This window comes from Mirounga leonina, unplaced genomic scaffold (assembly GCF_011800145.1).
Source record: "Mirounga leonina isolate KUSES-001 unplaced genomic scaffold, KU_Mleo_1.0 Mir_200, whole genome shotgun sequence".
Lineage (NCBI taxonomy): Eukaryota > Metazoa > Chordata > Mammalia > Carnivora > Phocidae > Mirounga > Mirounga leonina.
Window position 1 is genome coordinate 24874066 of NW_023270503.1, and position 25504 is coordinate 24899569.

At 53.4% G+C, this 25504-nt stretch overlaps 1 protein-coding gene across 2 annotated transcripts in view; it reads right to left on the reverse strand.

The window, feature by feature from the left end:
* Positions 1-596: 596 nt before the first annotated feature.
* The window catches only part of PLXDC1 (plexin domain containing 1), a 56614-nt gene continuing 31706 nt past the window's right edge, over positions 597-25504 (reverse strand). The window contains exons 8-14 of one of the 2 annotated variants that reach the window (XM_035026999.1): positions 18664-18759; positions 13393-13474; positions 10012-10072; positions 8672-8807; positions 5870-5905; positions 3201-3361; positions 597-1932 (exon numbers count right to left, since the gene is read on the reverse strand). In XM_035026999.1, coding sequence (XP_034882890.1) covers positions 1813-1932; positions 3201-3361; positions 5870-5905; positions 8672-8807; positions 10012-10072; positions 13393-13474; positions 18664-18759 — 692 coding nt within the window. In that variant the 3' untranslated portion in view covers positions 597-1812. The remainder of the gene's footprint in view (positions 1933-3200; positions 3362-5869; positions 5906-8671; positions 8808-10011; positions 10073-13392; positions 13475-18663; positions 18760-25504) is intronic. The other variant, XM_035027000.1, reaches the window with a different exon arrangement.

Below are 25504 nucleotides of genomic sequence, written 5' to 3' on the forward strand. Positions count from 1 at the left end.
GGATCACGAACAGTGAGCAGAGCTCCCACTGGGAAGAAGCTTGCTGGAGTTTGGGAGTGGGGCAAATGGTGCTGTGCCCTGCGTTTGGCCACAGTAGGAACTGCCCCACTGGCCACTTTAGACACATAAAGGTCATAGATGCTTTGCTAGTCAGGCAAGGGCAGAAATCACCCTCCTGCCGGCCAGGAGTGCTGGGAGCCCAGATCATTTTAGCGCCTGGCTGCTCTTCTCTCATTAAGACAGCTCAGTTACAGACCTTTCTGTCCTTCAGAAGCTTGGAAAGAACCCTATTCTCTCAGCTGCCTTGCCTTTTTTCTTTCTCACATTCTGACCCTCCCCATAGATCTTCCTTGTCTGGTTTATGAAAAACACACACACACACACACATACACACACATAGCTGAAGTCCAGCATGTTTCCCACTTGGATTGTCAATGATGGCCTCACCGAGGATAAACCACGAAGCATCTGGAAAACCATGGGTCAAGTGTTTGGATGTGTCTGGTTATTTATGGACTCCCTACCTGCCACCTCAGGAGGTCTTGTACTTTTGCAGTGTCCCCAGCGACGTGCATAAAAGGACGTGACTCAGTGGAGACTGATTTAACATTTATTTGCTGCTGATATTCTTTACTTTGAATGAGGTTGAGCTATAGATTTTAATTTTAAAATTCTCTTCAGAAGCAGCCCCAACTCATCCCTGGGACAGAATTCCCTTAAAACCAGGTGAAGTTTGAGAGCCTAAACACTTTGTTCCAAAAGCTTCCAGCAGAGCTGGGGATGTGGGAGCGACTCTCCAGGTCAAGGTTTTCCACAGAAAGTCCCTCCTTCCCACGCCAGCTTCCTCTGTCCCATCCGTTCCAGCAGCTTTGCTTCACAACAGAATCCAGCAGAAGTTCCCTGCTGAGGACGTCTCCAGAAGCCCTCCTACCACCCTGTGTCTTCTCTTTAATGGCTATAAAAATCCAGCTCAGAGGAGGAAAGGTACTAGTCTGGCAGGCCCTGCCTTTGAAGGTACTTCCTGGAGCTGACAGAAGGACAGGCCAGTGAATACTGTGGACACCACACGTGCCATCGGAATCTGGAGCCCACACCCCCCGGCTCGGCTCGCCAGGCCAAGGCTGGGCCGCAGTTGGGGTAAAGCCCATGAGGCGGGCTGCACACACGTTCCATGTAGGACTGGTTCTCAGCAGAAAGGGTAACTCTAGGGAGTAAAGCCTAAAAATGCAACTTTCCCCCCTGCAAGTTCTTTCCTCTCCGCGCATTTGGCTTTCCTCTGGTGACAACACGCCAGACAGAGTCGTACCTGTGTTTAGCAGATGGTTAGAACGTCTTCAGACTTCCAGAGCCGCCAAGGCTGGGGGGAAATACACTGAATCCATAGCCATGAGGACCAGCTCTGGAGTCTATGGACCCTGGGATGCGGCGGCCCCAATCTTGCGTCTTGTTCTCTGTGTCCCGTGGAGGGGTGTTAGGTGACTCGGGTGGGAGAGGCCTCTGGGGCAGGACCACGGGAGGAGACCACTGAGAGACCCAGAAGGCAAGACCCCTCACATCAAAGCAGGATGAAATTACGTTGTCGTCCCGTAAGAACCTCATGTGGTTGCTTTTCTGCCCCCTTGCTTCAGTGTGTGGTATGCGATGTCCAAACCGTGGCTCTGGTACCATTAGCCATGGTCTCATCTCCATCTTCCCAGCCAGGGCAAGCTCAGAGGAAGCCAAGAAAAGTCACTTCTCCGCTCTGCTCCGACTGGTCTTCTTTGGGGTCCCGGGGTCTTCTTTCCTATCCTACCACGGGGAGACCTGGTGCTCTCAGCACTGCTCAGCCTCCACGAAGCCCTCCTTCTCGTGGCCCGAGGGCTCAACCTCCGTGTAGGTGGAGTGGCTGGGGTGGTTGTGGAATCTCACCGCTGGCCAGTGGTGAGGTCTCCGCTGTGGGTGGGCGGGGAGAGCACAGAGTCAGCGGGTGTGGCCTCACCCACCTGGGACCCCATCCCCACCCCCTCCCTGACCAGGGACAGTGCTCAGCACGAAGACTCTCTTCACTAGGGCTCTGGGGCCCACTCTGAGCCAGGTGGAGTGCAACCCCCCTCCCCGGAAGCTCCCACCATGGTGATCCCTCCACTGCTGGGAGCCTTGCTGGGAGCCCTAGGAGGGCTGGGAGGAGGTCATTTTACCCCTCACAGCATGGACTGCAGGACACAGGTGAGAGCCTTTAGCAACGTACCGAGTGGAGCCCTGAGATGGTGAAAGGTGAGGCAGTGGGTGAGAGAGGGGATGATCTGGGAGGCTCTGGAAATGCCAAGATAACCCTCCAGACAGTACAGACCCTGCGGCAGAGACAGCTGGGGAGCTTATGAACATGCACCTTCCTGGGCCAGTTTCAGACGTGCCCCATCAGCGTGTCTATGGCTGGGGATCTGCAGTCCCCCGGGGTGATACCCAGGGAGGCTAAAACTTAAGGCTGACTGGTTAGGGCTTCCAAGAAACAGGGGCTTCTAAGCAAAGAGGAGGAGACCCCCTGCACCTCTGGGTAACCCCTGTGCGGGAGACCGTGGTCAAAGAGGCAGCCCCACTGGACCCCACACAGAGCTGGTGAGGAGCTGAGAGCGGAGGACAGGGCCAGGAGCTGCCGAGCCCTGTGGCCCAGAGAGAAGGGGGCTGGCCTTTACTTCCCAAGCTGCACTTCAAGCTGGTTCTTCCGAATTCTGAGACATTCCAAACCATAGCATTCTCCATGAAAGCTCCCAGAGAGAGCAACTCTTATGATTACTGTGTCTTGTCAATTCTAACCTAAGCACCCACACAACAGGCAAAAAGGCAAAGGTCTCAGTTCCACTATGGCTTTGAATAAGCAGCCGGCCTGGAATTTGGGGGTGAGACCACAAAGCATTAAAGATTGGCTGCACAATCTCCTTCTTTCCTCTGGGGACGCTTCTAATTTCACCAACGGGGGAGCGAAAGGCAGACAGGCTGTTCAACAGGACAGGAGGGGTGCAGCACTCCTGGGGGAGACTAGGGGAGGGGGGTTAGGGACTCAAAGGTGCGCCAGGATGGAGTCAAGGACGGTTCCTCAGGAAGGAACAGGAGCCAGGCATGCGGGCAGGGAGGGATGAGGTGAGGAGAGGCAGGTACTCCATGGCTGGGGAAATGCTGATGCGGAGGCAGACGGCGGAGCTGGGGCCAAATTCTACACTGACCTCGATGAAGAAGAGCGCAGCATTGGAGGTGGGGTGGCCGTTGATGTAAATCCCAGCCAGGATGATGGCTGCCACCAGGAGGACTGCCAGCACGATGCCCACGATGGTACCCAGGTGCACGGGGGGGCCCTTGGTCTTGGGGGACAGGTTGTTCTGAAGGCCTGTGGAGAGACCGATAGGGTAGGGAGTGGCTATTGGGGAGCAGGGAAGGTGGGGCCATGAAGTCCCAGGTTCTGGCAAAATCTCAGAGATGAAAACTGGCAGAAACTTCGGGCCTGCTTATGGAATAGGTAAAAAGATGGGGCAGGAGTGGGTAGAATCATGAGTATGGCATTCACGTTGCACTGGGCAGGGTTCAGGTGGTTTTCCAAAATCACTTAAAAGTTGCCCAAATGTCTAATAAGGATCATAAGAGAAGTTCTCTCCAACACACGTGCCACTTAAATGGTTTTAGGGAGTTCTCATAGGTTAAGTGATGGTGAGGCATTTGGGATCTGGAATATGGCTCCCTGGTTCAAATCCAGGCTCTGCTGCTTACTAGCTGTGTGACCTTGGGCAAATTACAGAACCTCTCTGTGCCTCACTTATCACTTCTATAGAACAAGGATCATAATGATTACCTAATAGGGTTAGTGTTAAAGCCCTAAGGGTTAAAACCGGATCATTCACGTCAACTGCTGAAGACCAGGGCTGGAATCTCAGATGACCTCAGTAAGTATTAGCTATTTTGATAACAAAATGACCATATTTTCATCTGTCACTGTCTACTACCAGACCGTGGCCTCCTGGAGGGCAAGGACGGTGTTTTATTCATCTCTGTGTCCTTAGCTCTTAGAAAAAATGGCAGGCCCCATGGTAAGAGCTCAATAAAAGAGTGAACCAGGTCCTCTGAGGGCTAATAAACCAGCAGGCAATCTCTGAGAACATCCTGAGCATTTGAAATACATCCCACGGAGGAGGCTGAGTATTGCCATAGACTATCAAGCTGGAAGGTCATCTAGTCCAACCCTTTTCTTGTATGACTGGAAATACAGAGAGGTAAAGTGATTTGCTCAAGGACAGAGTCAGCCGGCCACTAAGAAGCCTATATTCCCATATTTCCTGGGGTGGCTACTTGCTGCTTCTCCCTACCCTACAGGGATGTGGAGATAATGAAGTAGAAAAGACTGATGAGGGGCGCCTGGGTGGCTCAGTCGTTAAGCGTCTGCCTTCGGCTCAGGTCCTGATCCCAGGGTCCTGGGATCGAGCCCCGCATCAGGCTCCCTGCTCGGCGGGAAGCCTGCTTCTCCCTCTCCCACTCCCCCTGCCTGTGTTCCCTCTCTCGCTGTGTCTCTCTCTGTCAAATAAATAAATAAAATCTTTAAAAAAAGAAAAGACTGATGAGCACATAAGCAAAAGAAACATCAAATCTTCTCTTACATGGGTCATGGGTGAAATGGGAATCAACAGGAGGTGGGGACTTTTAATAGGATGTCGCACGCATCCCAGTCATTGTCCTCCCCATCCCCTCTTCTCTGCAAGCAGAAGAAAAACCCAAGAGAGAAACTGTGTCCGGGGCACTCCAGCGCATGGTCAGTGCTGCTATCTGCCAACAGGTGAGGTGACATGCCCCACGCTAGTCTCCCCTGACCTGGCAGTCAGCCCGCAGCCCACTGAGACCCTGGCGATCAGATGGTCAGGGTTTGCATGGTGCAGAGCGAGGGGAACGTGGCCCAGCCCCCATTCCTCACTCCCAGCCTAGGCACACGATGTACACTCACTCATGAGCAGTCATGCCTTCATCTCTGGGGGGAGGCTGGATCACACCCTGCTGCATCAACTGCCTCTCCTCCCCTGCGGGTGGGGATAGCAGTGTCCTGGTCCCTAGAGTCTGGAAGGCATGTCCATCTCCCCCATGCAGTGGTTGCAGTAAGGGCTCCAGCTGGCTCTGGGCCAAGGGCAGGGAGGTGGGCCATGTCATGTCACCAGAGAGCAGATTATCCTCCCAGTTAATCTCGGGAGCAAAAGACCCCAACTTCTGGTGCCCTGTAAAAAGTGGGGTAGGGGTGCCTGGGTGGCTCAGTCGTTAGGCATCCGCCTTCCGCTCAGGTCAGGATCCCAGGGTCCTGGGATCAAGTCCCGCATCTGGCTCCCTGCTTCTCCCTCTCCCACTCCCCCTGCTTGTGTTCCCTCTCTCGCTCTGTCAAATAAATAAATAAAATCTTTAAAAAAAAAAAAAAGTAGGGTAGACAACTTTTGTGTACTCTCTGCCAACCCGGGCAGGGAATCCAAGGAAACTTGGGAGAAGCAGCTCTGCACCCCTCATTGACGGTGAGGCCCCTGGGGACAAGAGGTGAGGCCGTTGGTGACAGGCCACACACTGCCATGTCCGCTCTAGCCCCGCTCTTGCTTCCTCCTCTCACTCCTTTCAGGGCAGTGAGTAATCAAGACAGATCTCCAGGAGGTTCCTGGCTGATGAGAAATGTCTAGATGTAGACATATTCCTTCAATCTAGTGGGCCCGTGCCCAGGAGCCCAGCAGGAGGTCTGGGCCGCTGAGGGCGCTGTCACTCCCCTCCTCCCCACCTCGGAACCAAAGCAGAGAGGCCAGGTGCCTGCTGCACTCTCTTGGGGGGCAGGTTCCAAGAGGCAGTGGGTCTGATGAAGAGTGGCAGGCAGCTCTGGACTCACCGTCTCCTCCTGCATAGGGATTCAACTTGGTGTCATCTTCAAAGAGAAGAAGAGAAGGCATAAAGTTAGTGGAATCATTATGGCCTTGGTCACTTTAGGTCCAGATGGGATTTTAGGGAGGTTTAGTCCAACCCTGCATTTTACATGTTGGTTTTTTTTTTTTTTTTTTGGTAAAGATTTTATTTGAAAGTAATCTCTACACCCAACGTGGGGCTTAAACCCACAACCCTGATATCAAGAGTCTCACGCTCTACCAAGTGAGCCAGCCAGGTGCCCCTAATCCTTCATTTTAGAGGCAAAGAAGCTGAAGCACAGAGAAGGGAGGTGACTTGCTTAAAGTCACACAGCAGTGTAATGGTGGAAGTCCACCAACAAGCCAACTTTTCCTAGTCTCGTGTTCATTCATTCAAGCAATATTTATTGGATGTTTACTACGGAGTTGAGCCCTGGGAGTAGGCACTGGGGTTTGACATGGTCTCTGCCCTCAGGGAGTTAACAAGTAGGGGAGATGGAGTGACAATTAAAACCCAGCATACTGAAGCTCTGATTGGGGGCCTCACCCAGACAAAGGGTGTCGAGACGGAGGGGCGAGACGTGGGGCCGGGGAAAGTGTTCCAGACAGAGGAAGAAGCATGAGCAAAGGCCCAGAGTCAGCAAGGATTTGGCCAGGTGGGGATAAAAAGCAGTGCCGAGTAGCTGGAGGGTGGAGAGGGTATGAGTGGGGTGTGGTGAGAGATGAGGCTGGGGGTGGGGTGGGGGTCCACGAGACCAAGGTGAGGACCTGGCACGTTCTCCTACGGGGCGCCAGGAGGCTGAGGAAGGCCTGAAGAGGCTCGAAAGCAGCGATCTTGTGTCACAGATGCAGTTCTGCTTGAAGACCTCCCCTGGCGCACAACTGGAGGAAAGATTTCCACACCGCAAGGTGTGTGTCCTATGGCTTCCTAAATAAGTTCCAGTGGTTGACCCTCCCTATGGCTCTTCCCCACCCGGATGGAGATCATGACCTGAGCCAAAGGCAGACACTTAACTGACTGAGCCACCCAGGCGCCCCAAATAAAATCTTAAAAAAGGGGGGGGGGGGGCGCCTGGGTGGCTCCGTCGTTAAGCGTCTGCCTTCAGCTCAGGTCATGATCCTGGGGTCCTGGGATCGAGGCCCGCATCTGGCTCCCTGCTCAGTGGGAGGCCTGCTTCTCCCTCTCCCACTCCCCCTGCTTGTGTTCCCTCTCTTGCTGTGTCTCTCTCTGTCAAATAAATTAAAAAAAAAAAAAAAAAGGTTTTTTTTCAGCACCAAGAAAAGCAGTCGAGGGGCAAGATCGCTGCTTTTGAGCCAAATGAGACCTGACTCCTCCTCTTCTGGCTATGTGACCCTGGGCAAGTCACTGACCTCCCTGAGCCTTAGTGTGTCCTCTGTGAAATGGGGATACAAAAGCATCAACATGCAGGATTGTTAGGAGGACCAAGTGAGTGTTGATGCCTGCACAATGTTAGCATATGGTCAGGACCCTCAGTAGCTCGTGAGGCGCCTGGATGGCTCGGTTGTTAAGCGACTGCCTTCAGCTCAGGTCATGATTCTGGAGTCCCAGGATCGAGCCCTGCACTGGGCTCCCAGCTCAGTAGGAAGTCTGTTCTCCCTCTGCCCCTCACCCTGCTGGTGTTGTTCTTTCTCTCTCTCAAATAAATAAATAAAATCTTTAAAAAAAAAAAAAAGGTTAGCTCGCCTATCATGTGCTCCCTCGTCTAGGACTTCCTTCTGCCCAGACCCATGGGTCCATTCTCCAGTTCTTTAGGCTGCAGTGAGAAAGGCAGGGGGCACCGTGAAAAGAACATTCCACAACTTACTTTTCAGGTAACCCCAAGTAACCAACTTTGCCCCTACGAGCCTGTTTCCATAGCTGCCAAATGGGATGGTGGCTGAATAATGTTTTAAAACATTTGCCTTTTTCTCTTCTCCTTTCCTCTGTTCCATTTGCCCCTTCCAAGCAGGTACGTGGCTCCATGGAGGTGGTACGAGCCCACGTCTCTCAGTCTGAGCCTAAGGGCAAAGGGCTAAAACCTGGCGGTCATGTATTGATAAAGGGTGAGAGAGAAATTTTTCAGAGACGGCCAAAGAATCCCGGAGGGGCCTGCACCAGGCTTCCCCAGATGCCATGTGGTACCTCCGGGTGGACAGACCTCCCCGCAGCTTCAAGACCCCCAGGCCTTGGGATGGCAGAAGCCCCTGGGGGTGAGGGGTGGGGCAGCCAGACCCCGGAGAGGTGGGCACGGAGCAGCGGCAACCCTCTTGGATACAGCTGCCCCACTCTGACCCTCTGTCCACACCAGGTCCCAGGAGCAGGAAGCCAAGCGGAGGTGCACCCTTCCAGCTGCGTGAGCATCGAGAGCCAGAAGCACAGTTGTAGAAAAATCAGGCAGTCTTTCGCTCACGTCTGAGTGTGTGGACTGAGTTCATACCTGCCACAGGGCTGCTAAGACCTCCCGGATTCTGTGGGGATGCTACTAAGATGACCTGGGGTGGACCATATCAAATACCGGGCCCTGGGCTGGGACGTTCATGTTCCTCCCCTCGCCACAGTGAATCCGTCCCACCGTCCTGACGTGGGCCAGCACCTGGCTCTGCCTCTCCCCGGCAAGCTGGGGACTCCAGCTCTCTGAGCCTCGGGGCCCTCCTCTGCGAAAGTCGGGGCCACTCGTCTTCCCTGAGATCCCCCCTGTCAGGGATGGTTGTGATGCACCAGGGCCCGAGCCTGTCCCTTCCCCGTGGCTTCTTGCCCCTGCTGCTCCCCGCCTGGGCTCACGACTTACCTTCCGTGGTGAGGCTGTCGATGAAGAGGGAGGAGGAGGTGGTGGTGAGGTCTCCTTCAAGGGGACTGAAGGAGCTGTTGGGGGAGGCCGAGGAGTGGCCTTCGTCCTGGAAGTCCTCACACATCCGGGGCTCTGCCTGCAGGAGAGACCCGGCACCGCTGGGCACAGACACCGCACAGAGAAGAGCCCTCCCCTGGGGGGACGGAGGGGGCCCCTTCATCCCCCAGCGGCCAGAAACCTTCAGATGCCGGCGCATGGTTCAAGTGTGGCGAACTCACCCGAGCTGGGCCCTGAGTGCATTTACGCCTTCCACTTTATCCTGAAAGTGCCTTGTCTACCTTACAAGGCAATTTAGCTGTCCGCTGCTTCGAATCCTTCCTCCAGGAAGGACCTGAGATGCCAATCTTAAACAAATGGAGCAAATCCGTACATTCACCACAGCCAGCGTCAGAAGTGGGCTGCTAGATAAGATTTTTTTTCAGGACACAGAAGGCTCATCTGGCCTTACTAATAACAGAGGAGGTGGTGAGCGCAGAGAGTGGGGTCTGGGGGGGAGGGTTATGTTTAAATGTGGGGCCTTGGCACTTCCATATCCCACCAGTTGTGAGAGGCAGCTCAAGTCATTAAATCTCTCTGTGCCTCAGTTTCCCCGCTCTGAGCAGGGGGGCGGGGCACCGGCCCCCAGCTCCTGGGGCTGTTCGGATTAAAGCAGAGCAAGTGTGGGGCAGCATGCAGTGGGGTGCTGGGCGCACGCACTGGGCACACACTGCAAGAAGGGCTGGAGAAGACAAGGGAGAGGAAAAGGGCGCACGGATGAATGGATCTGTCTGAGTCGGTATAAGGTGTAACAACAGGACACTCCCCACCCAGAATCAAAGTGTTGAGCATTCTGGAAAACTCCAGCAGTGAGAAGGAACCTATGTGGGATTCTAAATGGGAGGTGCCTGGAACAGTCCTCCTCCGTCCCAGAAAAGCCTGGCCTCCCAGAAGAGCCTGAGGAGCCTGAGGACTGGAGCCAGGGCAAATGCCCCGAGAATGTCACCAGCCTCCCAGAGGATCCAGCTGTGGCCAGCACCATGCCCAACGTACCCTCTGCAAACACCAAAAGAGCTCCTGGAGAGCTGCCCACCCAAGGCCAAGCCACCAGAGTGTTTTTCTCAGAGACCAGAAAACCCTCTAAAATCTCCCAAGTCTTCTAACTGGCTCAGAGCAGTCTGAGAGTCCCAGATGAAGGGGAGAATTTCGCCAAGAGCCAAAGATGCCCTGCGAAGAGCTACGGCGGGAGGGGCCCGCTGGCAGCCTTACGGTTCCCCACACCCCGGCTCGCTGAAGCTTCTCACCTCCTGGGCACAGCCGTAGGCCAGCCACTCCTGTCGGTAGCGATCAAAACCACTGGAGCATCTGCCAGGGGACCAGAAGGTAAGAGGTGTGATGGGCTGACAGAGAAGCCCTCCCCTTCACTGCCCCCATTCAGTAACAGCTCTCCGATGATGGTGAGGAGGGGGCCGACCTCCCAGGACTGCAGTGATCAAGACCACTGGGCAGGGGCCCTCTTCAGCACCAGGCAGCTATGGGATCAGCAGTCAGACCCTTCTTCCCCAACTACTCCTTCCCCAAAAGGAAGGGAAGGTGTCTGTGGCATCCCTACCCTCCTTCGGACCCCGCTCCCCAGGACCAAGGCCACATCTACCCACATGTGTGTGTAGAGGGAGCTAGATGCACTGCATGACCTCAAATGAACTTTGAGATCCTCTTGGCTCTAGGTTGCTATGGAATTGCTGAGAATCCAGGGAATTCACACAAATGTCTTCTTGGGAAAGCCTTGCTTATTCACAGACAATCCGCCTCTTTCTTTGTGGAGGGGCCTAAACTTGACAAGGAGAGGTAGACATCAGCAGAGTTAGCCAATGTCTCCTGTGTGATCACTAAAGGGCAGAAATGAAGCTCTTGCCAGAGGCTAGGAGAAATTAAAAACCTGGCTGGTCAGTGTCCCAGGAAAGAACACTGTGCAGCTCAGCTGGGCTGGAAGATGCCAAGTGCCTCCCGAGGGAAGGGGTGGGGGTATGAGGATGAGTCAGGGAATGTTCTCCATGGCATCATGCTCAAATTTCCCTTCTTCACTCTGGTGCCAGAGGAGTCCACCAAGCCCAACTCAAGCTCTGGGACATGTGCATGGGAAGAATAATATCATGAGCCACCAGTGCTGAGAAAGGATTCATGGCCAGTTAATTTTCTTCACTAGCAACCGCCCACCCATCTGCCAGAGACCTGGTAAGGCGGAGGATTTCTGAGCACTGTCAGTGTTTCCTTCTGAAGATGCCCCCTCGGGCTCCGAGCTGCTTCTCCTGCAGCAGGGGGAGAACTAAGCCATCCCCACTCCCCCACTCTCAGGTCCTCTGTGCCCACTACTTTGGGGCATGGAGGATTAGGGTTCTCTTGGGGGCTGGGAGCTAAAGTTTCTTTTTAAGCCAAACTAACTGATTCTTTCAAGGACTGAACCTTTGATGTAAGTCTAAGAACATCACATTCTAAGACCTGAGCCAACCAACCCAGATGCAGAGAAGAAAGGCCTGAGATATGGCCACTAATGAGCGCCTCCTGAATGCCAAGTGCCGCCCCAGCCATATGCTGCTCCTGTCCTGTTTCATGGGACCCTCCCAGTGACACTGGAAAGCAAGGATTATGGCCCCTCATTCCCTGGGCCAAATCCTGGAGTCACCCCAAGACTCCAGAGTGGGCCCTTGGCGGGGTGGGGGCAATGTGGGATGAAAGGAAGACAGCGGCCATGGTAAGTGAAATTGTCGAAATCAGATCCAGCCCCAGCGCAAGGAAGGGAAACTCTGGGAGGCTGCGGAAGGCAGAGTGGGTGGAGAGGAAGGGGAAGCTGAGAACCCACAAGGTGATTGCAAGCAGCTGTTGGTGGGAGAGTCCCTGATGGCCGGCCCCTCGGCACCAGCCCTGCCCTCTGGCTCTGTAGGGACCTGGGGTCAGCTCTCAGTGGATGCCAAGGCTCCAGAGGGCTGGCAAGGAGGGGCCCATGCTGGGGTGAGCCCAGGCCCATGGGCATCGGGGGACAAGATCTCGGCCCCACATCAGCCTCACTTGCTCTGTGCTGGAGCTTCTCCATCCCGGAGCGGACATGACCACACAGCAAACGCAGTGTCCACACTCAAGTCCTTGCCCTCCCCCAACCTGACCAACCCTCATTAAACGGTCACGGTCTCTGGGTTTGGGCGTATGTGTTAAATGAGGATGTGTCAGTGTGAGGGTTTTGCTTTCATCTGACCCATTTTGAAGCTCTCATGGCTCAGCTCTGGTTGGATGCTGAGTCATGCGGTGGCAGCCGGCCCCAGGGTTCCAGGGGTCATCTGAGCTCATCTGGACTATCTCTCCACGCTGAGACAGTGGCTCACAACTTGAGCGTGCCCGAGGTGGACCAGGCAGCAAAGCTGCATTCCAGGACGGACCAAGCTGGGGTCTACCCTAGGTATTCTCTCGAGGCTCCATGCCTTTCGTGCACAGGGCCCTGCACACTTTGCAAAAATGCTCTTTGGTAGTTGAGAAATTAAAATGATGACATGTTCTTCACCATTTTTCCCCGGGGCCACATCACCACAGCCCATTTTATGGGGAAAATAAACTGAGGCCCCAAGAGAGTGAATAAGAGCACAGCTGGTGGGAAAAACACACAGGAGCCCCTCTCTTCCCAGCCCGGGCTGTGCCCTGTGCTGGGCAGGCCGCCTGTGAGGGCGGCAGCTTCTATTTCTGCACCGGGATATTTGAAAGGAGCGAAGGAAACGCTGACAGATGCCCCACAGCTGCGTGGAACGCAGACTCTGTAATTTGCAATTTTCAAGATTGCCTCGTAGGCTCTTGGAGTTCATAGGGCTTCCCACTCTCATGAGAGCCCAAGTCCCCAGAGAAATTTTTTTTTTCCCTCCCTGCTATTTATTTATTTTGGACGGAAGAACAGGGCTCGGATTCTGAGTCTAATCTGTGAGGAAATGATTTCAGAACAAGGAATGGAAGATGAGTTGTATTTAAGAACTTTATCCCTGAACCCGAATCTCATCCGGAATTTTTGCCTGTTTCCAAAACCAAGCAAACACAGCTTTGTAGCCCGCCCCAACCTTCCACAGATGCCTGCAATTTCCATAGCCCCGATTTTCAGGAAACCCCATTACAGCCTGACAAAGATCTTAAGGTGGGGTCATGGGGCTCTCATCCAATGGCAATGGGACTTTGGAGATGGCAGGTCTCACGCTTGTTTGCAGATGAGGCACCATGTTGAGATGCAGGCTCCTGGGCTTCCCTCCCAGAGATCCTGATCCAGGGTAGGGCCCAGGAATCTGCATATTTGACACAAGACCTAGCTGATTCTGGGATCCTCACAGCTGTGGGCCATTCTCTGAGAAGCCCTGCCCTAGGATGAACCGACCCTTCTGGGGTGTGAAGAGGAGCTGCCGTAGATGGGATCCCTGGATGGTCTTCCAGAAACCTAGCGTCCGCACAGGGACCCTGCTACACAGTCACCTTGATCGGTCGCAGGCCTCAGGGAAAAACTCACTTCTGCGACATTCTTGTCCTAGGGGGCACAGTAGACTGGCTAGAGAGGCTCTCATGTTGGCAATGAGGCCGAGGCGGGGAGGGGGGCCATGTCACCCTCTGCCCCTCCTCCACAGTCCGCCTGTGGGAACCAGAGGCTCAGCCAGGGCACAAACCTCTGGAGGACGTGGCACCAGCTGCAGTTGAAGGGCAGGTCTGAGGACACGCAGGTGTCACAGCTTCGATGCTGCAGGCAGGCTGCGAGAGAGAAGGTGGCAGTCCCTCAGACCCTCCGTGGACCTCCAGGGACCTCCAAAAGGCACAGCTCTCCCCAGTGCTGGGCCCTTACAGAACTCCGGAGTCTCTGACTAGCAGGGACCCCGGAGGTCATTAATGCCACCCTCACTTGAGTCCAGCCCTAGATTCTTCCATCTCTTCCTCCCCCCACTTTCCTCCTTCCTCCTTCCGTCCCCAGGGGGTCAGGCCCTGAGCTGGTGCTGGGGATTGCGCAGTAAATCCCAGTGCCTGCCTTCTTGGGCCTTACAGTCCTATGGGCAGACAGACACTAAACAGATCATCAAGCAAACATAACCACGTAATTATCGTTGTGATGAGGCTTGTGAAGGAAAATTACAGGGGCCTCGAAGCATGGACAAAGGGATCTCACCTAGCCCGGGAAGTTATACTGCTGGGCTATTGCCCACAATTACAGGCTTGAGAAGGATACTTTGTCTTAATTGAGATATTTCGGACATATAACACTGTATATGTTTAAGGTGTATGACATTGATTTGACACCTTTATATCGCAATAGAATTGCCATTATAGGGGGCGCCTGGGTGGCTCAGTTGGTTAAGCGACTGCCTTCGGCTCAGGTCATGATCCTGGAGTCCCTGGATCGAGTCCCGCATCAGGCTCCCTGCTCTGCGGGAAGTCTGCTTCTCCCTCTGACCCTCCCCCCTCTCATGTGCTCTCTCTCATTCTCTCTCTCTCAAATAAATAAATAAAATCTTTAAAAAAAAAAAAAGAATTGCCATTATAGGGTTAGCTACGCTACTATGTCACATGATTACTGTTTCCTCTCCTGACAGGAACAAGAGCTAGTCTTCTAATAAGTTTAATGTTTATAATACACTTGTTGGCTATAATCACAGAAAAGGATGTTTAAGATGTTCTGGCTTGCCCCCCAGCCAGTGCTAGCTGGGAGCACTCATTCGGTCCCTGTGGGGGGATTGGTGCCAGGATCGTCCCCTGGCCTGTCTCTGCCTCCTCACTCACCCCCCAGGGAAGCCTGAGCACTGGTCCGTGGGGGTAAACCAGGCATTCATAATCGCATCCCTTTCTTCTCCCTCTCCACTTGGAAGTGAGCTACCCCAGGGAGTATATGGGTGTCTCTGCTCACTTGGGTTTACATCTCGCTTGGGGAGTTGCTGACCCCTGTTGTGCCTCAGTTCCTCCTTTGCAAAAGAGGGATCCTGATGCTCTCTGCTGGGCAGACGTGCAGTGAGGAGGAGATGAGGTGACACCAAGCGAGGGTCTGTATGAGTGCTGGCCATGCGGCGAGCCCTGCGAATGCTGCTTGTGATTGACTGTGGTCTTACTCATTCCCCTCAATGTACCGACCAGGTATTCGTCTACTTGTTCATTCATGCTTGCATTCATTCCTCTTTGTTTTTTAAAGATTTATTTATTTGAGAGAGAGAGAGAGAGGGCACGCGTGAGCATGAGGAGGGGCAGAAGGAGAGGGAGAGAGAAAATCCTCAAACAGACTTCAAGCTGAGTGCAGAGCCTGCCACGGGGTTCGACCCCAGGACCCCAAGAGCATGACCTGAGCCGAAACCAAGAGTGGGATGCTTAACCGACTGCACCACCCAGGCGCCCCGAGGCAATCTTTCAACAACTATGTATTGAGCACCTGCCACAGACCCTGTCCCAGCTGCTGGAGATACAGTGGTGAACAGGGAAAGACAGACAGACGCGCTGCCTGCCCGGAGCCTGGAGTCTAGAGCAGGAGACGACCTACAGTACACAGACAGCGAAGTCTGCACTAGGGCTTCTGGCAGTGGGCTGTGAAAAATAGCGGTGCACAACAGGGAGACGGGAAGGTTGGCGAGGGCCTCTGAGGAGAGGTCATTTGGGCAGAGATTGGGAGAAAGGAGGAAGCAAGCCTGGCGGCTCTCCTGGAGGAGGAGAAGTCCAAGCAGAAAAGCCCCTGCGCGCAGAGGCCCAGGAGGAGCCCATTTCAGCCGTGTTCCCAGCAGCAACCAGAACGCTAACGGGCTGGGCAGAGTGGACAAGCTGAGGGTGACAGGAACGAGGAGGAACAACAGCTGGGGTCTGGCCCGGGGCAGGGCAGGGCCCGAGAGCAGGGGAGTTGGTGGGAGCGGGCTGCTGGATGGTGCGCGGACCCCTCTGGCGCCAGCCAAGCCCGGGAGCAGAGAGGCCGGGGCAGGGGCGGGGGCGGGGGGGGTGCGGGAGGCAGGAGGTATGGGGGCTGGATTTTAAGCATTGTTCGCTTGCAATTGAGCGCTACTCTGAAGAGAACCAGAATGACCTCTGGGTGGCAAGCAGCTGCCACAAACCTGGGCGTTTTAACCCAAGGAAACGCAGGCCCTCACCCAGAATAAGCATGTGCAGTAGAAGGGTTCCTCTGATGAGCAGCTGAATGGAACAGAAGACACCGCTAGCAGCAGAAGTGACAACTGACTCAGAAAAATAACCACTCGTTCAATAGCCATCACACACATTTCCTCGCTATGTGAGTCTTCCCGGGACTCTACTGCAATCCATTAATGAGGGAGCCAGTTTGCATTCCATGTACCCCCAGCAAGATGGCAGCTGGGAACCAGCCGTGGGGGGGTGGGAGCAAAGCTGTTGTGGGCACAGCGTGTCACCTTCAGTCACTGTGGGAGCGACTGGCTGTAGGTGGCACTGTATCCTTTCAATAGAATGGAGCTCTCCGGCTGTTTTGTCCCCTGCTGTATCCAGACGTTCTAGAACAGCACCCCATCACAAGCCCGTGGTAAGCAGTTGACCAATGTTTATGGAATTGGTCCCTGGGTGGTTTTGTTATCCCCATTTTACAAGGGAGGGAACTGAGGCTTAGAGATAGTCTTGGAGCTAGGAGTGGTGGTCTGGGCTTGAACTGAGGTCTGTGGGAGCCAAAAGCCTGAGCGCTTAGCCTTGAGGTCCCACGGGTGGGCTTCCCTGCTTCAGCTCCCACTCTCAGCCTTTCATGAGTGTCTTCTAGAAGAGGGACCCGGACGAACCTGCCACAGAGTATAATGGCTTGGAGATAGCCCATCCGCACCTCTGGACCAATCTTGGCTAAGTCCTCTCCTACCCAAAGGTAAGAGAGAAATCCTGCACTGGGGGATGCTGAGTTTTCTCAGGACCAAGTTAACCGGCCTTCCAGGGGCTCAAATCCTAGCCCTGGCAGCACTGCCCCCTGCCCCACCAGCCACACCCACAGGGGCCCCCACATGGGATCCCATGGCCTGCTCATTCCCAGTGGCTCCGGAGGCCCCTTAGAAGGCTCCAGGCAAACCGGCCATGAGAAAAAAGCCTGGGAGCCTCCGTGGGGTATGCGTACAACCCACTGACCTTTATTTCTTATCTGCATTTCAGACGTCCTGCGAGCTATTAAACGCTCACCAAATTCACTGGAGGGGTGGGAAGTGGCTGAAATGTACAGACAGTGACCCAGAAATGATTCCCAGGACGCTTCACTTCCGCCCAGGCAGTTACCCTGCCCTTGGATGTCCTTGCTCCCAAGTGCAGTTTATTCAAGTCCTAGGACTTGAGGTTTGCCCTCGGCAGTCCTTGAGGAACCCCTGCTTCTCAGGCCCCAGGTCTCTCCTGCCTAAGAGAGAGGGCAGCTGCGGTGGGGGTGGGGCTGTGATCTGCAAGGGGTCCTAATCCTGCGACCCCATGATGTCTGTGGCCTTCCTCTTTCCCAGGGGAAGACACCTGCTGAGCCCTGCAGAGACAGGCCTAGTGTTCAAGAACTTTCCTCCTCCCCTTCTTCTTTCTCCACCCCCCTGCTCCCAGAACCCCCAGGGAAGAGGAAGCAGGGGAAGGCAAGGCAAGAAAGGCCCCAGAAAGCAGGGAGAAGGCCACTGCTTCAGAGGGAAACTAGCAGGTACTGTGAGACAGGAGAGGAAATTAAAACTCTCTTTCAAAAATGCAAGAACGGGGCGCCTGGGTGGCTCAGTTGGTTAAGCGACTGCCTTCAGCTCAGGTCATGATCCCAGGGTCCTGGGATCGAGCCCCGCATCGGGCTCCCTGCTCAGCGGGAAGCCTGCTTCTCCCTCTCCCACTCCCCCTGCTTGTGTTCCCCCTCATGCTGTCTCTCTCTCTCTCTCTCTCTCTGTCAATTAAATAAATAAATAAAATCTTTAAAAAAAAAACAAAAAACGCAAGAACGAGGGCGCCTGGCTGGCTCAGTCTGGAGAGCATGTGACTCGATCTCAGGGTCATGAGTTTGAGTCCCACGATGGGTGTAGAGATTACTTAAATAAATAAATAAACTTTAAAAAAATAAAAAGAAAGTAAAAATGCCAGAACAGGAGTCCTGTCCTCTCCCTCGCTCTCCCCAGCTGCCCTGACCATATCCTGAAGAGCATCCAACCCCGGTCCGGTGGGGTCCACAGCAGTAGCTGGAGCCTTGGTCATGGACATATGGCCTCAACTGCAGGTGAGTGGGGCACGGGGGAGGGCCGAGCCATGGGTCTTGGAGGACTGCTGGCTAAATCCCTTTATTGCCTCCTGCCTGTGGACTCCGGCATTACTCCTCCTCTAAGGAAAATGCAACAAGAAATGTAATGACCGAAGGGGCACCTGGGGGCTCAGTCGGTTGAGGGTCTGCCTTCGGCTCAGGTCATGATCCGGGGATTGAGCCCTGGCATCTCAGGCTCTCTGCTCAGTGGGGAGTCTGCGTCTCCCTCTCTCTCTGCCCCTCCCCCAACTTGCACACACTCTCTCTCTCTCTCTCTCGCTCACTCTCTAATAAATAAATAAAATCTTAAAAAAAAAAAAAAAGAAATGTAAGGACCGATTCATTCAGTTCCTGGATTACCTTTCCTGGGGGCTCAGTCTAAAAATTCTCAGGGGTACACCTTTCCTAGGTCTTAATTGTGTGTCAATAACCATAGCTGTCATGTATCAAGTACAAACCACGACCCAGGCCCGGGATATGCCAGTTAGTGTCAGAGCTGACATTTGTCCTCAACTCTACCTACCCTGCTTCTGACCCTTACCATAGCTCTGGGACGGAAGTGGGGTTAGGCCCATGTGACAAATGAGAAATGGCAGCCCAGAGAAATTAGGCAGCCATACCCACACAGGGGTCAGTGGTGGGCCTGGGAATGGAACCCAGATTGTTTGACTATGAAGCTCTTTCCAGGACAGTGGAATGCCCTCCCTCGGTGGGGACGACCCCTACTCACTGGGCAGTGGGGTGAACTCCACGGCTGATGTGCTGGTGACCTTGCTGGGATCCAGCTCCACACGATGGTATTCAAAGATGGTCCTTCGCCGAGATTCTGAAACAGAGGCAGAGCATCTCATGGCCAGAGGCCTTCGAGGCTTGTACCTGGAGCCTGATAGGTGGGCAAGAGATTGCAGCAAGTGGATCAGGGAGTCAGGATGCAGCCACTGGGGGCAGGAAGAAACTCATCAACCTGGGACAATGATCTTGAAGCTACAGAGAGACAGGACAGGAGTTGACCCTGAGAGAAGAGCTTTGTATTGTCAACAGGTCAAACTACTCCACACAGAGGCCTGGCTGCCCCTGAGGTCAAGACATAGGAGCTCCCATGCTTCTGCATGGCTCTGTGTCTTCACAGCTACTGTTCCCTTGACCCATAATGTTCTTCCATCCCTTCTCTCCTTGTCTAGCTCATCCTTCCAGATCCAGCTCAGAGCTACTTCCTCCGAGCAGCCTTCCTTCGCCAGCTCCCTCCTCTTCTTTACCCAGGCCAGGCACCCTGCTCCCACTGCACTCCCCATATGTGGGGTCATTAGGGTCTATTTAGGGCCATTAGACTGTGAGCATCTGGTCCTGAACCTGACCCACAGTGAGCACTCTGCAAATGTCTGCAGATGCACAGGCTGAACTTGGAGAACCTCTCCTGTCCTGGATGGAAGCCAGAGCGAGCTTCAGGGCCAGGCAGCCAGGGGCTGGGCTTATGTTCTGCCTCAGTCCCTGCAGTAACTCCCTTGCAGTACGTCGGTGTCAAAAGACTTGAGTTCTGATTCGAGTTCTGCTCCCAATCTTAGGGCCTCAGTTTCTTGTCTGTGATGTGGAAAGACAGAAACACCTGCTACAACACACTTGGGAGGAAAAAAGTGGAATTGTAGAAGAAAAGACTTCTCCTAAAATGACAATCTGAGATGCTTTGATACATCCCACTGTATACCCACACCCACCCGAGGACCGTGATTTGGGCGGGGCGGGGTGGGGGGGGGTTCCTTAGGCTCTGAAAGGCCAGCAGCCAGCCTCCGAGCTTTGTGAATGAATTTCCCTACAAGGGGAAGGAGTCTTGTAGTGTTCAGCCTGCCCAGCACCCCTTCTTCCTTTTGGAAACAGCACTCCCTTTGGGGAACTACCCCGAGTCCATTCCTACACGTGAGCTGCACCGGAGCTACCATCTTTCTTCATGAGCCTTCCTCCCTGGCTGCACAGTGATTGGTCCAGGGCTGGGCATGTGATGCAAGCGGACCAATCAGAGACCTTCTCTGGGACTTTTCAACTGTAACCCAAAGGCCCTTTGCTTTCTAGCAATGAAGCAGAGAAAATATAACCTCCAAGTCCATGAATGGCCCCAGGTCCAATCTCACGCACAAGCCTCATGAAGCAGAACATAAGAGTGGCTCTCCAGCCTCTGGTGTCCCAGGACCTGCCCTGGTTCCTGTCTCTCTGGCTCTCAGTTCTTCCTTTTTGTTCTTTGGGCTACTTCATATTCCCCCTTCCACTTCAGCTAATTTGAGCTGGGTTTTTGGTACTGGAAGCCGCGAGTAGGCAGGGATGTAAGTTACTCTTTCTGCTGAAGGTGCTTTGGAGGAATCTTCCCCAGGGTGGCAGCACAGCTCATCAGGCCCGGCTGTGAAAGGAAGGATGTCCTGTGCTGGGTGCCCCCCCACCCCGGGTGCCCCCCCCCTCCTCCTGAATCTGCTTAAAAGAACATCTCATCTTCGTTTCTATCATTGGTTTATCCCTGATCTCGGAATCGATGCCTCCTACTTAACCCAGGACTGAACCGCAGTTGGTCTGGTGCTCTCTTCCTACCAGACCACACTGCTGTGCTAGAGAGCGGTGATGCGCGCGTCAGCCCCTGAAACATGCCCAAGGGCAGAATGTCCGGGAAAGGTCGTCCTATGCGGTGAATGAGCCCTGACTGGTGGCATTTGCTGACTTCTGTGGTCTAAATACTCCCCATGCTGATTTCAAGCTACCAATTTGGAGTCACTGGACACACCATCGGGAAGAGACGTGGTCACTCTGCTCTCCTGACTCTACACAAGGGTCCCCGCCCCCGTAGCTCCTGGTTTCTTTACAGTCATCCTCCGCATCCGCGGCTTTGCTTTCACGGTCTGTGACCACCCCCCCCCCCCCCTCCCCTCCCCCCCCCCCCCCCACCCCCCCTCCCCCGCCGTCAGCCACGCCACTCAACTCCCTCCATCTCCTCACAAAAGGAGAGTGAGTACAGTATAGTAAGAGAGACAGACCACATTCACTTAACGTTTATAACCTGACATTACTATCATTGCTCTGTTTTATTACCAGTTACTGTTGTTAATCTCTTACTGTGCCTAGTTTATAAATTAAACTTTATCATAGGTATGTGTTTATAGGAAGAAACATAGTATCTATAAGCTTCAGTGCTACCCCTGGTTTCAGGCATCCGCTGGGGATCATGGAACGTGTGCCCGCAGATAAGGGGGGGGGGGAACCACTGTATTTGTGTTTCTGAAAGGGTAGAAAGGAAACATTTACAATGTTTCAGTAAAAATAAATAATTAAGCCAACATCCCAAAGATGGAGTAATTGTGTGCTTATTGTTTTCCTAAGTAAGCCTAAGTCTGAAAGGGAAGGGGCTGAGAAGAAAGCTTCATATATCTCAGGCAGTCACTGCCCGATGTCTACAGGCTTACCAAGGTCCTAGGGAGGAGAGACTCCTCCGTCAAAAGCTGAGGGAGTGAGGCTCACAGAGCCCTGTACACACACAATTTTTTTGGTACAAGAAAGGCCCGTTGCCAAGCAGGAGTGGGGTCTGGAAAAGATTGGGGTGAGGAAGGTCAGCTTTCTGTAATTTTTCTGCTCAGTTTTTAATCTTTAATCTTTAATAAAGGTCCATATGCGCTGCAGGGCCCTCCCCGTGTGGCACCAATTGCTATGGGAAGCTGGCCTGGGATTTGAGTGAGCCTAGGGGATGTGGGACATCTAGATAGAGGACACCCAGGCAGCCTGCCACAGCTCTGTCCCACACACCACCCCCAAGGGCCATCTCTCCTTCTGAAAAATCACCCCTTTTAGCACTAAAATGTAAAGGGAAGAAAACAAAGTGAAATTCCAGGTCTTCCAAGGGGCCTGAGACCATCGGGTCTAGAGTCTATGTAAACTCTTCTTCCTTATCTGCTTCCTCCCTCAAGACTCAACTCAAAGGCCAAGCCCTCCCTGAAGGCTTCTCCACTCTCCCTGGGCACAGTTAGTGGCCCCTCCTCTGAGCTTCACAGCTCCCTGCACGATGTCCAGTGTCACCTGTTACACCACTCCATCAATATTGACTTTGCTGGCCACCTACTCCACCAGGCTGTGAGCTCCCTCCATCCCCCAGTCCCTAGCACCAGGCCCCGCACATAACAGGGCCTCAAAAAATGACTGTGAATGAATGAGTGGATTATAGATAGTCACAAAACCCTCAGCAACTTATTATAACTTCAGTCCACAGCCTTAAGGAAGAACGCCCTTCCTCCCCAGCCCACCAGACTATGGCCTTTCTCAAAAGGGCAGCCCCCAATGGGCTCTGCAGCCAGACATGCCCCTTCCCACCTTAGAGCTCAAAGGGGAGGAGACCTGGCTTTCCAGATCTCTCCACCTGCAAGGATGTAGAGGAGAGCTTGTCCCCAGGGTGGGAAGGAAGGTGAAATGGAGTCAGGGTTGGGCATGAATGGAGACATGAACTTGTCAAGGAGGCCGATTTCAGGGATAGAGACCCACAAGCAGCAACCGGGGAAGGCAAGGCTCCCAGCCAACCTCACACCAGAATCTAGGGATGGGTCTCCCCACCACCTGGGCCGAGGAACCAAAGCTGGGGGTGTACTTCAAGGAAGGACGCAGCCAGACAGGGTCACAGGTGCTCCAAAGACTGTCACTGATGGCCCTACCGCAGGGCAGGGGAGATGAGTACGGTGGGAAGGGAGATGAGGGTGGGTGTGCGGAAATAGACCTCTGATTAAAAATATTTGCTCACTTCAACGGCCAACTTGCACTTGTTTGAGTGTATGGCTTTGGTAATATTTTTATTTCTCTATAAACAGAACTCTTAATATCCCTGCCTGAGTTATTTGCTTTTGGATTATCTCGCCAACATCTGGGGCTCGCCCAAGGATGATGACATCCATCTGCATGACCAACAGATCCCTCTGGAACCAAGACAGAGAGGCCACGCCAAAGCCACATTTCTGGCAGTTTGAGACGTTCTGTTTTTATCTCTGCCTCCACTCATCAAAGATTCAGAAATACTAAGATCCAGAAGCGGGAAGCGCTTCTGCCTAAACAAGAGACGTTCGCGGCTCAAAAGAGAGGTTTACATGTCCCATTTTGTTTCAAAACCAGACACTGGTGGGGAAGAGTTGGATGGGTCAGAAGAAATCAGACTGACTAGTCCTGCCACAAATTGCCCTCCAAAATAGGTGGTTCCACTACAAAAAATATAAGATGGTAGTTTTGGGAAAAGTTTGTGTTTTTTCCATGTATTTCCTTTTTTAAAAAAGATTTTATTTATTTATTTTGACAGAGAGAGAGAGAGAGAGAGCACAAGCGGGGGGGGGCAGAGGGAGGAGCAGACTCCCCGCTGAGCAGGGAGCCTGATGCGGGGCTCGATCCCAAGACCCCAGGATCACGACCTGAGCCAAAGGCAGACGCTACACTGACTGAGACACCCAGGCGTCCCTCGTTCATGTATTTCCTTGCTCATTTGACTATTCATTCAATGATCATAAATGGAGTCCCAGCAGGGGACCCCAGAGGTGAGCACAATGGGGGTCCCATATCCCAAGGGGTGGGCTACAATTTGGAGTCCTGAATAATGAAATCCTCATTAACTGATTCCACTAATTCAGAACCTCTGTCAGTTTTGACATTGGCTACACTAAAGTTGCTTTTATCCTGTCCATGAAAGAAAGAGGGTTTTTTTTTTAAGATTTTATTTATTTATTTGAGAGAGAGCGAGCGATAGCAAGAGAGAGCACAAGCAGGGGAGAGGGAGAAGCAGACTCCCCACGGAGCAGAGAGTGACGCGGGGCTCAGTCCCAGGACCCTGGGATCATGACCTGAGCCGAAGGCAGATGCTTAACCAACTGAGCCACCAGGTGCCCCAAGAAAGAGTTTCTTAAAAAAAAAAAAAAAAAAAAGATTTCATTTATCTACCTGACAGAGAGAGACACAACTTGAGAGAGGGAACACAAGCAGGGGGAGTGGGAGAGGGAGAAGCAGGCTCCTGGCCGAGCAGAGAGCCCGATGCGGGGCTCGATCCCAGGACCCTGAGATCATGACCTGAGCCGAAGGCAGACGCTTAACGACTGGGCCACCCAGGCACCCCCCCAAGAAAGAGTTTCTTAAACAAATGAATAGAGGAAATTTTATTGACTTCTGGGGGCCCCAGAGGCCAAATAAAGAGCCTATAAGCTACCTTGTATGTTTTGCGAGCCTCTGCAAAAAGCTGCTGCTAATTGCCCATCGATCTTTTCTCTGCATCAGGCATGCCCTGCAGGCTCTCTGCTGCAAAGCCGGTGTAGCAGTTTATGTAAGGAAATAATGGTAAGATAAACTCTGGCTGTTTGCAGCATCTCCTTCTCTCAACCCCAAGAGTGAGCCTGTGCTGAATTCCCCACCCCCCCCCCACCCTCAGGCAGGGGTGGGAGGAAAGTGGAGCCTGGGGAGAGAGTCAGTTCTGCAGACCAGACACCAGACTGAGTTCAGTGTCTGGGGGATTCTGGAACAGTGGGGAAACCAGCCTCCACTTCTCATTGCACTCCAGGCAGGGAGGGGCTTGGGTACAAAGACAGTGATACCATCCATTCTGGTGGCGGTGTCCCAGGGAGGCTTGGACAATAGGAATATCTGTGATAATAATAGGAGCTGCAGACCAGAAAGCTGTCCCTGAATTTGTATCTCATTGAAGCCATGGTTATTTGGGATTTACTGTTATCTGCAGCTCAGCCTAATCCAAACTAATTCCCTACTTGTGGGTTGAATAGCAGACCCAGAGGAATCTGACTTCTCAGCCACATAAAATCCATCACTGCCCAAAGCAGAGGTGGTGGCCCATTTAAAAACCCAATGAAGGCCACGGATGCTGTCCCAGAAAAATGCTTGCATATGAATATGCTCCATCCACACCTCAATATTCCTCCTAAAGTCTATGCTCGGAGCCAGGCTAAATGCTGGACAGAGAGAGATGCAATTAATTACTAAAGTACTTCCTCCACCTCAAGTGGCATCAGGCCTCTGTTCTCATTTGGGGTCACCAGAGGGCAGAGGAGAAGGTCTCTGCTGCTCCCATTCCCTTCAGGGGCACCCACTCTTGCCCTAGTCCTCTTTTTTTGAGCGCCTGCCCTGCCGCAGGCACTGAGCTAAGCCCTGGGGCCACGGTGAGCCCCCAAGGAGCCCATGGCCAGTTGGGGAGAAGGGGCCTGAGGAAACCATGAGCTCTGCCTCAGGGAGCAGACAACATCTGAGCTGGACCAACGGATGATGAGAATTTTGCCAAGTGACAAAAGGGTTGAAATGGGTGCCATTTTACACAAGGTGCCCTTTCATAGAGGGGCACCTGGGTGGCTCAGGTTGTTGGGCATCTGCTTTCAGCTCAGGTCATGATCTCCAGGTCCTGGGATTGGGTCCCATGGCCCCATGGCCCCATGTCGGGCTCCCAGCTCAGCAGGGAGTCTGCTTCTCGCCCTGCTTGTCCTCTCTCTCTCTCTCTCTCTCTGTCAAATGAATAAATAAGATCTTAAAAAAAAAAAAAAAAAAAAAAACTGTGTCCTGGAGATGTGGACTTCTAGATG